At 39.3% G+C, this 14,831-nt stretch overlaps 1 protein-coding gene across 1 annotated transcript; it reads right to left on the bottom strand.

Moving 5' to 3' along the window:
- Positions 1–922: 922 nt before the first annotated feature.
- On the bottom strand, positions 923–8,189 carry LOC104456812 (potassium transporter 5). Its single transcript, XM_010071668.3, has 8 exons — positions 8,069–8,189; positions 7,734–7,959; positions 5,648–5,896; positions 4,286–4,336; positions 2,886–3,146; positions 2,616–2,783; positions 2,236–2,490; positions 923–1,917 (listed from the first exon to the last, which is right to left on the bottom strand). Exons 1-8 carry the CDS (start codon positions 8,168–8,170, stop codon positions 923–925), a joined length of 2,307 nt encoding a protein of 768 aa, XP_010069970.3. The 5' UTR covers positions 8,171–8,189.
- Between the last annotated feature and the right edge of the window lie 6,642 nt (positions 8,190–14,831).

Here is a 14,831-nt window from a genome sequence, read left to right as displayed (position 1 = left end):
TAAGTGAAAAGAAAATAGTACATATAGAAGCATAAGAAAAGATTACCACTGAGAGAACATAACGATGAAAAGCCGACTGGAACTGAGGAAACTGAAGCAAAGAGTTGAAGAAAATAAGGCATCATTGGATAAAGACCAGCCAGAAGTGTAATCTCCTGCGACTTGCATATCTGATGTCTATGCGGTTCTCTCTTGTTGCTTTTAAAAAAGGAAAAGATAAAGATGCGAAGAAGACGAAGATCACTGAGAAGAAGATCATCCATCTACCTCTGGTTGATAGGGTTGTGGAGTCTGATAGGAAAAAAGTAATATTAAAGCTCAAAACTTTTGCTATGCATGTAATTTCTATCATTATTATGTATGCCCTAGACTTCCACCATATATTGAGGCAATAAATTTTGTAGTTGTAATGACCCTGAAGTTCGTAACTTTGATATGATACTAATAGTAAAGGGGTTATCTAGTGCAGTATCATGGTTTTTCCCTTTTAATTTTGAAAGGATTTTAAAGTAAAAAATCCCTTGTCGTCTTCTCTATTTTTCTCTTCAAAGATTTGCATTCCTAAGACTGATGTCTGTAGTTTCTTTCTCTTTTCTTAACCTCTTCATCGTGGGCTCCGGCTTAACTTTAGAAACTGTAGAGCATCAGGAAAGAAGTTTTTGTTTGACTGCGAGGTTACCAATATGAAAGTGCATAAGAAGGCAGATATAAATGCGGAATGTAATTTTCTATAGATTGCATTGTATAAACATTACCACTAGACAGGAATTCATCCTTTTAGCCCTCTTTCACAATAGATTGTTGTGCCCTTTAATGACCCACTTTACGTCTTAAAATTCTCGACCATAATAACAATGGTTATCACCTTGATCATAATTCATAACATCTCTTTATTCACAATATGATATATCTATCTTTTTTCCTAAAGTTCATAAGTCATTCCCACCTTCAACATTCGCTTGTGTGGAATGTCAAAGATCTTGTCACTCTGCCTCAAGTTCTTCTTCAGGAAGTTGTAAGCATAGTCAATCAAGACCCTCTTCCCCAAACTAGCCCCTTTCCCTGCCACCACCTCATTCTCACCAATTAAGTGAACCACACCCGCACGCCAAGCCCTATCCAGCACTCGAATCTCTCTCTCCGATGCCTCTTGTGCCTTATATTTGCAATTGTCATTCGCTTCATCATCGATCTCTTTTTTGACCCCATTCTCACAATTCTCTGCACTCTCTAACCTATCAACTAATCTCTCGTCACCATCCTTGCCCTTGTTCAATCTCTCTTGATGGGTCATAGTCCAGTGCTCTTCCATTACATACTCCCTGAGCCTTTGAAATAGGAGCCTCTCGAACGGCTCATCGTGCTCATTCCGTGAGTCGGTGTACCCATACCTCACGACGCACCGAAACACATTGAGCTCCTGCGGCTCAACTCGGCGGAACAGGAACTGCTCTTCTGACGGAACTTTGCTTACCGGGAGCGACTTTATCGAGACGAAAATGACAACTGAGTGGATAGCAGGCACGTTCTCCACATAGTGCTTGAAGATCGGGGGGATCCCTTGGACGAGCTCCGAGTAGAAGACAGCGAGCCCCGGTAAGCAGCAGAGGCTGGCGGGGTCTGTGGCAATCTCCCTGAGCTTCTCCGGTGACATCTTGTGATCGAGCTCATAGTAATACTTGCGCCGGTACACGTGGTTCCACACGTACATTATGGTCATAAGGAGGGCGGCAAAGGCCAATGGAAGGTATCCTCCTCGGTAGAATTTGTAGAGGACCGAGCTCAAGTAGAGAAGCTCCACAGTGCCTACAACTAGAATATAAGCGATCACGAAGAAGATGTTCCATTTCCATATCATGATCATGATGAGCACCAGGAATCCAGATGTGAGGGTCATCACAAAAACCACCGCTATGCCTGCATGAAAGATATATGCATTTATATTTAGTCCCTCACACAGATAAATAAAATCACTCATATGAATTATATGCATCATGATATGCTTAAAGGAGTGGAATTATAGATAGGTGAAAAGGCGACATTTATTATGATGACAATTGTTCTTGTGAGGTCCATCTTAGCAAGCGAAAAAATAGATAAAACCATGCTTTCACCGTTGATTTTAAATTTTCAGATGCACCGTCATTAGAGGTACTAAACTTTGTATGATTTGAAGTGATGTTAGGTAGCTAGGACATGAAAGGGTCAGCAAAAGTGTAAGAACTAATGACTTACCATAGGCATTGCCTATTTTCTCAGTAGTCCTGAAGCCAAGAGTGACCCCAACGCATGCCATCATCAGGAGATAATTAATTTCCGGTATGTAAACCTGTCCTTCGTATTTTGACGACATATGCACAATTTTAACGCGAGGAAAGCACCCAAGTGAGAGTGATTGTTGGATGATCGAAAACGTCCCTGAGATCATAGCTTGGCTCGCAATGATCGCTGCCAGTATTGCGATCACGAACATCGGCCAATATAAAGGCCCTGCAGCATGGAGAGTTATCGCCATCTTCAATATTTAAATGAAGATGAACAACCCTAAAAGGATGATTTCATTTGTAATTAATCTCAGACAGTTAGCGCGTATATGAAGGTTAGAAAATATTCACCAGGTATAGATTCATAGAATGCGTCATTGACAAGGCTGTTATGCTTTCGAAGAAATGAGGCCTGTCCAGCGTATGCCAATATAAGCGAGGGGTATGTCGCGGTACACATGCTAATCTGTATTGAACGGACCGTGAAGTGCCCAACATCGGCAAATAATGCCTCCGTTCCTGCATTTTTTTCCAAACTAATCGATTATATTGACATAATACACCTAACTGAACTTAAATGATTTGGCCAATAAGTAAAGGAGAAAAGCAATCCGATTGTACCTGTTATGGCAAGGACAATGCCACCGAGAGATATCCATCCTTCCTTCTTGTTCCTCCGAAAGTAATCGACGATGTAAACTGGATTGATGGCTTTGATGACTCCTGGGTCGTACTTGATGAAATTGTAGAGACCAATCGTGCCAACAGATGCAAACCAAACACATATGATTGGAGCGAAACTGTATCCAACTTTATCAGTCCCGAACCTTTGGACCGTGAACAAGCACACCAGTATCGCCACCGAAATCCAAACTATCATATCTGTAGAACACAAAGATGTTCAAGTTGTAGGAAGAGAGAAGAAATAGTAGACGCACAGTTATATGACATATAAACCTCGGACCACAGATAAGGTTGCACCATCTAAACCTAAAATCACCATTCACATAGGTATGTTTTTTCTGTGGTGATAATTTCTGTAGGATAAGACAACACTCCACTCGGGTGAAATTATCTTAATTTGTAACTCTGTTCAAAGAACCTACTCAGTCTCTTTAGTTTCAATCGAAGAAACTGAAAGAATCCAATAATAATGCACGACTTACTTGGGATGCCAAAAAGATGCCCAGTATCTTGGGCAGGATTCAACATTTTTGTCGTCCATATAGGGTGAAGGTGTAGCCATATTCGTACTAATTCGGATTATATTAACTTGAGCCCCTCTAAAGAAATGAAATGTCATCAAATGAACCAAGTCCTGACAACTGACCAGACGAGGTTGTACGCCGGGGCTCCCATGAACAGCTCTGGAGTGAGGACCAGAGGGCCGGGCAGAAGGGCTCAGGCTGCCAGGGCCATAGGCCAGGGATGGCCTGTGGCCAAGCCCAGGCGCACCGAGCTTGTTTCGAGCGCATGGGTCTTCCCATGGGATCCCGAAAATCATGTTATAAGTTCAATTTTTACCTGTTTTTAAAGATATTACATGTTAGAGCCTCTTTAGTGTTCTAAGGCTTTTTTCTCTAAAATTTTTTTGTGATGAAAACACTCAAGAATTTGAGTAAAATACTAGTGAGGAAAGAGGGTGCATGAGGGGACTTGGGTATGAGAGCTTTCCAGATTTAAGCTTATGGTATAGTTGCTACTCTCCATGGAGTAAGTACCACTACTCAGACTAAACCACGTCAATCCAAATGACTTATTTTCTCTATTTCTACCTCTTTTTCTCCATTATTTTGCAATTGAGCTTGATCGGAAGGTGCTCTTTCCACGACAACAATAAAAAGGTTTGAGATGTCTACTTGGACAGTTGGATGCATTGAGGCAGTACGTGTATGTGGTGCCTAGGAATTAATTTGTGTACATATCTCATGGTGCATAGTACTCATGGTATAAAGTTACGTCTTTGAATCATAGAACAAGCTGAGAGATAATGAGGCCGATGCGATAGTAAAATACAATACCTTCTGTCACTGAAGAAGTAGCTCGCTTGATCCCTCCAACAGCTGACAGAACTGCAACACACACATGGGATTACAAGTCAAATATTGCAAATCGACATTAGCAATTGTGATTATAAATCAGTCATATGTTACGCAAGATAGATTATTTAACATTGACAAATTGTCAATGAAAACATGGAAATGAGCGTACACAACCATGCCTTGTTATGTTCGATCGATCCTCATTGTTCTGCCACGATTGCCAGTTTGCTATATAGGAAACGTTCTTGCGAGTTAATATATATGCGTTCCTTAATCAACTAAAAGATCCCAAAAGTATGTTGGATCATCCATATTGTTCCAATGTTTAATCATGAAAAGCAACTCCTATATAGCAAGTCAAGAAAATGGCAAGGACGACATTAAAGCCAATTTCTACCACGAGGGTGTTGGGGTGATCTTACATTAGTCACGAAATGGGCTGATGGTAGTTTACAAATATAAATAAAAATCTCAACCTTTAGTTAGCTTTTAGGATGAGAGAGGCTTGAAACCACCCAATGCTGGTATCGGAGTTTAGGTTATCAAAAAATTTGGAACCAACGGTCACACAGGAGAGATGGGTTGTTACTGCACTAACCCCAGACTCGATGTGTGAGGTGGAGTTTTTTAGAGTTATCCCACATCAATTTTAGAAAAGCTGGTGATCGGTTTATAAATATGAGGAAAAGTCTCATCATTTAAACTAGTTTTAGGGCGATAAAGACTCAAGACCACACAACAAAATGTTGAATAAAAGGGATATGTTTGCTGTACTTACTCTTCCCTGCCACTTTCAAATTTTTCGAACTTCTTTGTCTTTTTGATTGACATGATTTATTCTAATATACCATATATAAGCATTCCTTTTGGGTTACATAGGAATTATACTAAATCAAGCTGCCGGCCAGCCCACTCAAATCAAGAGGGTCCAAAACACAAATTAGGTAGGTCTGGACAAATAAATTCCTTCTTGAACCCGAGCTAGGCTGGCTTCAACCCTCTCAAGGTTGGTCATTTCATCAATCGAAATTGATGTGTTTCATATTTTGGACTGGCTCAGGCAATCAATTTTAGGCTTGAGACACGGCCAATCCACTCTTTGATCAGGTGTAGCGGTGGGCTTGTACGGGACTCTTAAACGAGCGAATCATCTCGTGCTTCAAACGCGCTTCTACGAGCTAACGACCATTTAATCCGCAAATGCCATCAACGTCTCCCTTGTTTGCATAATTGATCAACCTTTTGCACATACGGCATTTCATCACGTAAACCTAAATCAGAAGGGTACTACCTAATTGCTCTGGTAAAAGATTCGAGACAGGGATGATTAGAGGTGCGCACCAGAGATGCAAGGAGTGAGGACACCATCACCAATCACCATGGAAGTGCCAAGCATGGTGGCAAAGAGTAAGAAGAACTTGGCGAACTGGCTCTTCTCGAGCTTGGACTTGAGCCTTGATGCCCTGAGTAGGCGATTGCTTGACGGCTCTAGCTGGAAATTAGACACATCTTGATTTTCTGGTTGTTGACTCGGGATCAACCCTATCCTTGCATATCGGCATAATAGCGAGTACAATGCAAATGTCCCTCCTAAAAAATGGGAAAAAAATTCATTCTTGTCCACTGGAGAGATGATATTGAATTTTTAGCTAGATCAGCTAAAATCATGGGGAAAAAAAAATCAATTATACTGAGGCATTATAATTACCAGGACTCCCTCAGTCGAATCAAAAACTCACCGAAGCTACGCTTTAAGCCATTAGCGCCTTTTTTGTGTATTCATCTATCACTTGACATGTCGCGCTTTTTTTTGGGTCGGTTACAGACATAACTTACCAATCATAAATCCAGACAAAAGTCTATGGGCCTAATTACTGAATCTCATCGATGCCAACGACTATTTATTTTTTTACTATCCAATGCGCATCACTTGGAAGACCTTTACTATGGATTGCATTAAAATGACACAATATGCCGGCTTCAATCGTGTAAATATTCAGTGTGTGTTTTATGTACACTAAATCCCATCTGGATGGTTAGATTTTAGGAATCTCGATAGAATATTTAAATATAGAATAACGCTTTTAAAGTAGTCGATGATGGAGCTGCAAAATCTCATAGGGTATTAGAGCGTGAGATCCTGAATTCAAATCTTTCCAAACCTTATTTACCTTCCAAATTAAATATGTACTAATGCAGTCAACTCATAATTTCTGCATTCCAACTTGGCAGGACACTTTTGGACAATGTCATCACGTGGAGAGTAAAGAGAAATTAGGGGTACATAGCAAACATAGTCATTTGTTCTTGAGATTGACATCAAGAGGAAGGGCTACCCCACGCGGGACCTGAACCAGTTGAAGTCCTCACCGGATGAGACAGGCAACTTAAAAGGAACAAATTGCTGCATTAACTAGTTTGCTAAATCACATGAGAAAGCATCACTTCGGTGTTTTAAGTGCATTCAATTATCTTATTCATGAAACCCAGACAAGTGGCCCATATATATTAGATTCGCGATTGGGCAATATAAATCGTTCTGGCGATCTGAATGTTCTAGTGAAAAATTGATTTATCAAGTAATTCGACAGATATTTGTTTACTGTATGTTTTGACCACTGTTATCGGGCCGGCGCTTCAAATCCCTTCAAGCCCACTTAACTGGCCCACCAAAACGTAAGTACTTTTCAGCAATGTATTATATCATGTTCCGTGTAGGTGAAACCTACGAACATATTAAATAATATGGCAGTCTCTCACGTCATGTCATTAGCTTATTGATGTTAGTAAACATTTATCAAAGTCAAATAGAGCATGCAGGCTTACGACAAGATTTGAGCAGGTGAGTTATTAGTTTCCTTCGTGGACATGACATCATTCTCTGCAAAGGTCAAGAATTTCACCAGTAGGAGCCTCCCGATCTCTATAAGTATAAACTATGTTTATTCGTACATAAATGAATAGAGATTGGTCGAGAATTTTAGACCGTCTTTTGGCTGCAGTCACCCGAAGAGCCAACGAGACTTTTTTTTCATTTCGGCTGTGAAATTTTGAACGGTGCGAACCTTGAATTCTAGATACCAAACAGAACACAAGATGTAGATGGAGACGAAAAAGAAACTTTATAAGATGTAATTTACTTTTAAAAAAAATGGTTATAGATGTATTTACGTAGGAGAGATATTGTTCTTCTAACCGAGATATCTATTGCCTTAACAAAGGAGGCGTGCAAAGCGACCAAACCAAGAATTAGATTAACACATTTGCATCTTACGAGAAAATCCCTTTCACTTTGACAAGATGGTAACATTAGGACCAGCTATTAATAATACATAAGTCCATACTAACTTCTTCTCTTCTTGGTACTCATAGAGACGTTCTTTCTTATCAGAATGTACGAAGATACGTGGGACTAGGTTTGTCTTACCGTCGCCGTTGTCGGTGGCGCGCAGGACAATGAAGACGTACTTGATGAGAGGGATCAAGGTGATGGTGTGGAAGATGAGGGAGAGGACGCCCAGGACATCGTCATCGTGCTTGATGCCCTGGCTGAATGTGCTCGAGTACACGTAAAGCGGGGACGTGCCGATGTCCCCGTACACTATCCCTATGCTCTGGAACGCCAGACTCAGTATCACCGGCCACTCCACTGCCTTCAAACATGAGAAATCGCATTCCATTAGTGCCACACTCTTGCATGTGAATCGGGCCTTACACGTGAAACAAAATGAGGCCGGTGTTCAGAATTTAATCCACACTTACTTGCTTGGAGCCATGACGATGGTGACCGAGGTACTTAGCAGATTCGATATCTAACGAGTCGTATCTGCGCAACTTGTAGCTTGAGAGCTTCTTCCCATTCATGAGTATCGGAGATGGTGACGGAGAAGCTGTCTCGGCTTGTTGCCTTGCGTTTTCCTGGAATTCTTCGACCACGTCTCCCGACATTTCTATCTCCCTCTTTCAGTCGTAAGACAAAGGAAGACGAGTCGAGAAAAGGTGGTGGCAATTGGTTTCGTTGAGGACGAGGATTTTAGTGGTGACGATGGCGGGGTGTCGTATGTATATATATAGGCAAAACTAGTATGGCCACAGACAAATCTTTCGTTCGGAAATTTAGAGTGATTACTAAAGAAAATTCAATATGAACGCGCAGAGACTGAGACATTCCTGAGCCGGGTGCGGATGCAAGACGGGGGATGAATCTGGATAGTTCTTTTGAGGAAAGGAAGTTTCTTGTAAACTTCCGTGATGATTCATGAGAGCTACTCCCATAATTTTTATTGAATTTTATTAACGATTGAAGCACTCATTAAGCAATCGATTAATAAAACTTTACAATTTTCGATGCACTATTACCCTTGTATATGCACAATCAATGTCTTGAATATTGAATCATTTCAAATAAAACATACTTAGCAAGTATTTCGAGGAACTCACTAATACCACCCATCTTTATTTTACAACGATAAAATTGACTTTGGATAAAAAGAAATTTGGAATCATAGTTGATTCCAAATAATTAAATAAATGGTACTAAAAGCATGCTTGGTCGCCTATGACGATCATGATGGAGAGATCTGTCTCTATATGAACCATCCGCAACTGCAGAGAGCTTGACAAATTCAATTTTGAACTGCGACCACTTTCTAGGTGTCCAGCATTTTCCAGTCCATAGAGAGTGATTCTCGTGCTATATATTTGGAAGTCTACATCATTGTTCACTAAATTTAATGACCGACGCATGCTTTTATTTATATATCAATGTTTGTACCACCAAAAAGAAGAAAAATGACAGTAGTAGAATTGTAGGCATTGTCAAAAGTGTTCTTTTGGGGACCATTGAGCAGATCCCACGCTGATTCGTGCTAAATATCCTACAAAGCAACGCTGTTGGTAGCAAAAAAAGCAGATTAATTAACTAAACCCCTTTTCCCTCGATTATGCAATTGCTCTAATCAAAATGGTTCATTGTATTTTCGGTGATGATCGGATCCCTGTAATCAATCAAAATTGCTTATCTCGAAGCTATTGACCAGACAGCTTTAATAATCAGGTGACTCTTTTCATCAGAGGTTTAAACTATTAGGCTGATTCGCTAAGCTCAATTATGGCTGATGCTTGATCAAGATGCTTCTTTTTTTAACATAGACGACATCCTTTGTTATTTCGTACTAGAAGATTTACATTATTCTTCTATTTCTTTGAGAATTAAACTTGCATGTACAATATGGGCTTTCACCATCCCATTTTCCTTATTATCTTCCATTGTTGATTGAGTTATATCATCTTGAAACAAGCCACCAAAAAAAAAAAAATAAAAAAGCCTTCCAACGGTTTTTTTATTTTTTTACACAAACTATTTGTCCCTAAAATCTAAAGGTATGAGAAAATGAATGAAGAATATTTATATATGTATAACAGATAACTTATTTTTCTTATTGATACCTTTTATTTTTTAAATGGTCTAAATGTGGTCCCGCAGTTTCAAATTTTGCCTTGTTCTTTATTTACCCTCTACGTCAATAATGAATAAATCTCTTTAGAGATGGACCAACAAAGTGCCAGGATTGATTATGCTGCTGCATGAACTAATTAAATAAAGTGTGTTAGCCTTATATAGACCCTTGACTCTTAATTTATCCATAATCTCTTTACTAAAATCACAAAGCACCTACTTTGCCAAGTTTATGACGTCCAACTATCATATATTCCTTCATTTTTATTTCATGGCAGCACGAAAACTTTAGTTGGAAATGAAAGGAGGACCGTAGAATAAAGCATCAAATTAGATTTGGAACAATGTTTGCTAAACGAGGACATTGACAACCTAATCAAGTTTTTCTTAGTTAGTTGTGGTAAGCATCCATTACCATCATTGCCAGGGATAATAGTGGTTCCAAATTCTTTTAAAAATTGCAATTTTGGTCCTTCTACTTATTGAGGAGCACGTGTCTTGTCCACTTACTTTTTTCTATTGTCAAATTTTGCCCCAGCAAAAAGTTTAAGTCTTTCCCATAACTTTCGCTCGAATCCATTAAAGATAAGACAACTCATGTGATGACGATTCTAACTTTTTCCAAAAAAGAATGATATATGTCCGTTTGGTTGCATTTTGGGGAAAACCTTTGAAAAAATGCAAAGGACTTTAAGTTAAAGAGATTTTCCAAAATGCAAATTGTATTTGTTAAATTGTAGTTTGAAAGTCCATTGTGAAGTACCTTTGAGTAAAATGGTGTTTGGAGAGATTACATTTACAAATGACTTTTGTGATTGAAAAAAAAAATTGTCAAAAGAAAAATAAAAGAGTTGGCCGGCAAGGTAGGTGGCCACCAGCGACCTCAGGCAGCCTTTGGAGACAATCGGCGAGGGCTGCCTGGGGTCGAGCGACCTCAGGTGGCCCTTCGCAGAGGTGGCCCGACCAGATTTGGGTGCCTCGGTTGTGCAAACTTGGTTGGCTACCCAGATCTAGGTTGTGCCTATGGTTGCTCGACCTAGAGTTGGGTTGCGACGATGCGACTTGCAAGCGGTTGCTGCGACTGGCCGAGGTAGCGCAATTGGCCGGTGACGGTTGCTGTGACCTTGTCAACCTCTCTCGAGCTTGTTGCTAACCAAACACACACCACTAGGAGAAGAAGATGAACAATAGACATGGGGCTTTCGAAAATGCTAAAAACTCAAGGCAGCCTAGGACCTACCTTGGGCTTTTAGCATTTGCAAGGCAAACTTTGCCTCTAGGTGGGTTTAAAAAATGAAACCAAACACCTAAAGTTCCTTGGAAGCCCAAAGTTTCTTCCCAAAGCCAATTCCAAATGCAGCCTAAATGGGACTTCGAATGAGTTGTTTGTTCATCTACAATAGAATTGTATATAGTGGAACTAATCTCAACGAGACTCTCCATTTGATTGTAAGGACTTACATGTAGGCATTACCTAGTTAATCTTGATTTATCGTTCCTTTTCGATCTAAAATAGAAATGTCATCAAAGTATTCTACTATAATTGACAACAGTACAAGGATTAGTTTTGCCATTGAATAAAATACATGTATCTAAGGACTTATACATGGAGCGACAATGTAATTTTCTTCTATATCTCGTACGTGTAGGTATTACCTATCGATGATTGATGCTAAATGGATCACAATTTGTACATATTGGCTCCCAATATCAATGGTCATTGCTAACTCCGCACTTTCCATCAGAGATTTTGAAATCAAACTCGTTAACAAAAAAGACTTAAGATTGCCATCAGAAAATAATATAAGAACTAGAATTGTGACATAACCAAATATAAAGACCAAAAGTGGACTCTGGAAAATGTATGAGTACCGAAAGTCTAGTGTTCCTTGTTCTTCTTTATCGTAATGATTTAAGGGGTTACAGGCAGTTACTTTCCAGATTTATCCAATGCACGTCGGCCCTTGATAGATAGCAAGGGTTCAGCAATTAAACAACATGCCTACGAGTTGTGTCATATGATGCATCCGTTTCTTTTTCTACTAAATCGATTTGGTCAGAAATAGGCATTGAGTAAAGGTTCATGAAATTAAAGGAGATCCATCAATATGAGTTTCTCAGAAAGAGCAGTCTCTTCATTGCGGCACATCCTTCGTGTTTGAGGCATTTCGTACCCACTCCATTGATGTAACTGCAATCTACTTGCAATTCTAATAGAGGTGGAGAGTTTCTTTGTCTAAAGAAGGACAAAATATGTCACTTCAATTAGGCACGAGGTGGGAGGTGATCAACGATTGATAACCGCTTGCCTAATGCCACTGAAAACTAGTGCCCACCTAGCAATCATTTCGGACCTCTGTTTTCTTATCTGGGGATATGTGTTGCTTTGTTTTTAGTAACACCATTAAAAAAAATCTCAAATTGATGCATTCTTATAAAATTTACTTTAAGTTGACTTTCTTGTCACAAAAATATCAAATTAGTACACTTCTTCCTAAAACTAATTTTTGTTTCATGAAAAATCTCAAATCGACATATTTAAACAAATCTACTCTCTATTAAGTCCTATTCAGTATCCTCATTAAATTGTTGGCATAAAAAAAATGTGGGCAAACAACTGAAATGATCGGCATGTAATATGCATACGACATGGAAATTTAGGCATTATTTGGTAACCATCTCCGAAACAATTGTTTCTATCCTTTTGTTCTCTATAATGAAAAAAGAACAGAAATCCATTCGGTAAAATTTTTATTCTCAGGAACAAAAATCTATTTTTTTTTAGAATAAATTTGGAATAGAATCAAAAAGTAGAAAAAAATTACTTTTTATTTCCGGGAACAATTTCAAAAATTAAGCCTAACTTTTTTTTTTTTTTTTTTCTCCTTCTCTCTTCTTCTTCTTCCTTCCAGTCCCAGCTGATCGGCCACTGTTGGCCATCGCTATCGCCGCCGGTGATCGACTAGGCAAGATCCGATGACCTTGTCGTGGCTAAGTGATCCAACGAGGCTTTGCCTCTCCAATCAGTGCAAGGCTCGGCCTTACCTAGCCATTGGCGAGGCTCAGCCTTGCCAAGGCAAGGCAAGGGCGATCTTGCGTTGCATGGGCGAGGTTGAGCCTCGCTGGCCATTGGTGAGGCCAAGGCTCACCATGGCCGGGCGAGCCTTCGACAAGCTCACCGAGATCTCGCCTAGCTGATCACCAATCACGGCGGCCGGCGACCAACCACAAAGAAGGAGGAAGAAGAAGAAAAATGGGAAAACAAAAAAAATAAAAAGAAAAAGGAGAAAAATAAGAAAAATATAGTAAAAGTATTAAAGAATTAAAGAAATAAAAAAAAATTAAGAATCCTACTAAACACATTTCTATTCCAAGAATATAAATTTTATACGGTTATCAAACGCTTTCTTTTGTCCAGAAATTGTTATCGGGAACAAAATAAAAAAAAAACCATTTATGATTAAAAAATTATCTTGGGAATAGAATGGTTACCAAACGCGCCCTTAATGTGAAGGGGTCTCCTAAAACATCATTTAAAGGAAGCCAGAGCTAAAGAAAATGAATTAAGATTGGGAAATAGGGCAAAATTAAATCTATTCCTTCACACTCTCTTTGAAATCACCAAAATCTTAGACAAAATTGAGGCATGACCACAAATTTTAGGAAATTTCTCAATCTCAATTCATTTTCTTCAAATTTGACTTCCCCAAAAAAATATTGATTAGGAGACCCCTTTATGTTGAATTTCCATATTACACGCCGATTATCCAAGCCATTTGTCTACTTGTGTGTTCACAGTCAGCAATTTAACAAGGATATTGGGCCGAAGTTAATGGAAGTAAATTTGTCAAAATATTACTAATTTAAGATTTTTTTACACGAAAACTATTTTGTAATAAATAAGGCTCATATATTTTTTGTGGTATTAATCCTTTTTATATTGTCAATTGTTAATGGCTATCTTGTGTAGTGATTGACATGAGGTGTAATGGAAAGTAGACCATAATTTCTCAAGGAATACCTAGGGAGGACCCAAGTCATCGACATGCATAAGACTCGTGCAAAGACAAGCTCATCATTTCTAGAATAAGAGGATTTTCGGATGCCAGAATTGGACAAAGCCCATACCAGCGCTCCAAAGCCACGGTCATTGAACTAGAATTATGGCTATATGCTTTAGCATGATGCAATAAAAATGAAATGGATGACTTCCCTACTGATCAAATAACTGGTTCTAAGCTTAAAGTAGACGACTGTACAACTGAAATGAATCAAATATTATAAACAGCAAGCACGGATCGATTCTTCATGGCAGATTGCAAATGATATTCGGACAATGAGATGACCATGGCTTTTCCATAACACTGCATATCTTTACTTGGTGTCGAGCTTATAACACCATTACTATCACGCCCCGAATCTCGAGCGCGCCAACATCCCACCATGGTCATGCAAACACAACATTCTCAGGTAGTGTCGCTGACCCCATTCATTTCTTATTGCGCAATCGGAACGTATTATAAAACCTTTGACAATAAAATACGGGATAGAAAAGCAGGAAGCAAAACCACAACATAACACTTTCATAATTCAACAGAATTACAAACATAGGTCTACGGCCAAAAGTCTACAAAAGACCAGCTCTTAAAAAGGAATTGTCCTACGGCCTACAAGTCGGACACGTTCTCTAATCCTTATGACTTCACCTCTGCAACTCCTCAAGGCCAACCAAAGTTATTTGCTCGCTCCGTCCACCAGGGACCTGGAATTTTAATCCCACAACCGAGATGAGACATTGTCTCAGCAAGTACAACCCCCTAAACCCATATTAGAAAGAAAATACGCCCAAAGGTGGCCTAGCCACATCACACAGAGAGCTTACCTCGCTTAAGTCTTCATCTGCAGGTTAGTACAGTTTATATAATTCAACCACGTGCAATTATGATAACCAAACAACCGTGGCACAATCACATTATCAGAACAATTCAACCACTTGGATCGTTTCAGCGATCAATTGACTCGGCCGATTACATGTCATTCTAGCAAATCAATCACTGCCTCCAATCA

The sequence above is a fragment of the Eucalyptus grandis genome, chromosome 8 (assembly GCF_016545825.1).
Source record: "Eucalyptus grandis isolate ANBG69807.140 chromosome 8, ASM1654582v1, whole genome shotgun sequence".
NCBI classification, from domain to species: Eukaryota; Viridiplantae; Streptophyta; class Magnoliopsida; order Myrtales; family Myrtaceae; genus Eucalyptus; species Eucalyptus grandis.
The sequence above is the reverse complement of the archived record's forward strand: the minus strand, read 5'-3'. Positions and strand labels throughout refer to the sequence as shown.

What these genes read in the sequence shown, in the direction of transcription:
- LOC104456812 (XM_010071668.3), bottom strand. Translation starts at nt 8,170, where the DNA reads ATGAATGGGAAGAAGCTCTCAAGCTACAAGTTGCGCAGATACGACTCG. An exon ending in TACTTCTTCAGTGACAGAAG is followed by an intron (nt 3,147 to 4,285) that starts GTATTGTATTTT and finishes TGTGTTCTACAG; the next exon opens with ATATGATAGTTTGGATTTCG. An exon ending in CATTGTCCTTGCCATAACAG is followed by an intron (nt 2,784 to 2,885) that starts GTACAATCGGAT and finishes AAAAAAATGCAG; the next exon opens with GAACGGAGGCATTATTTGCC.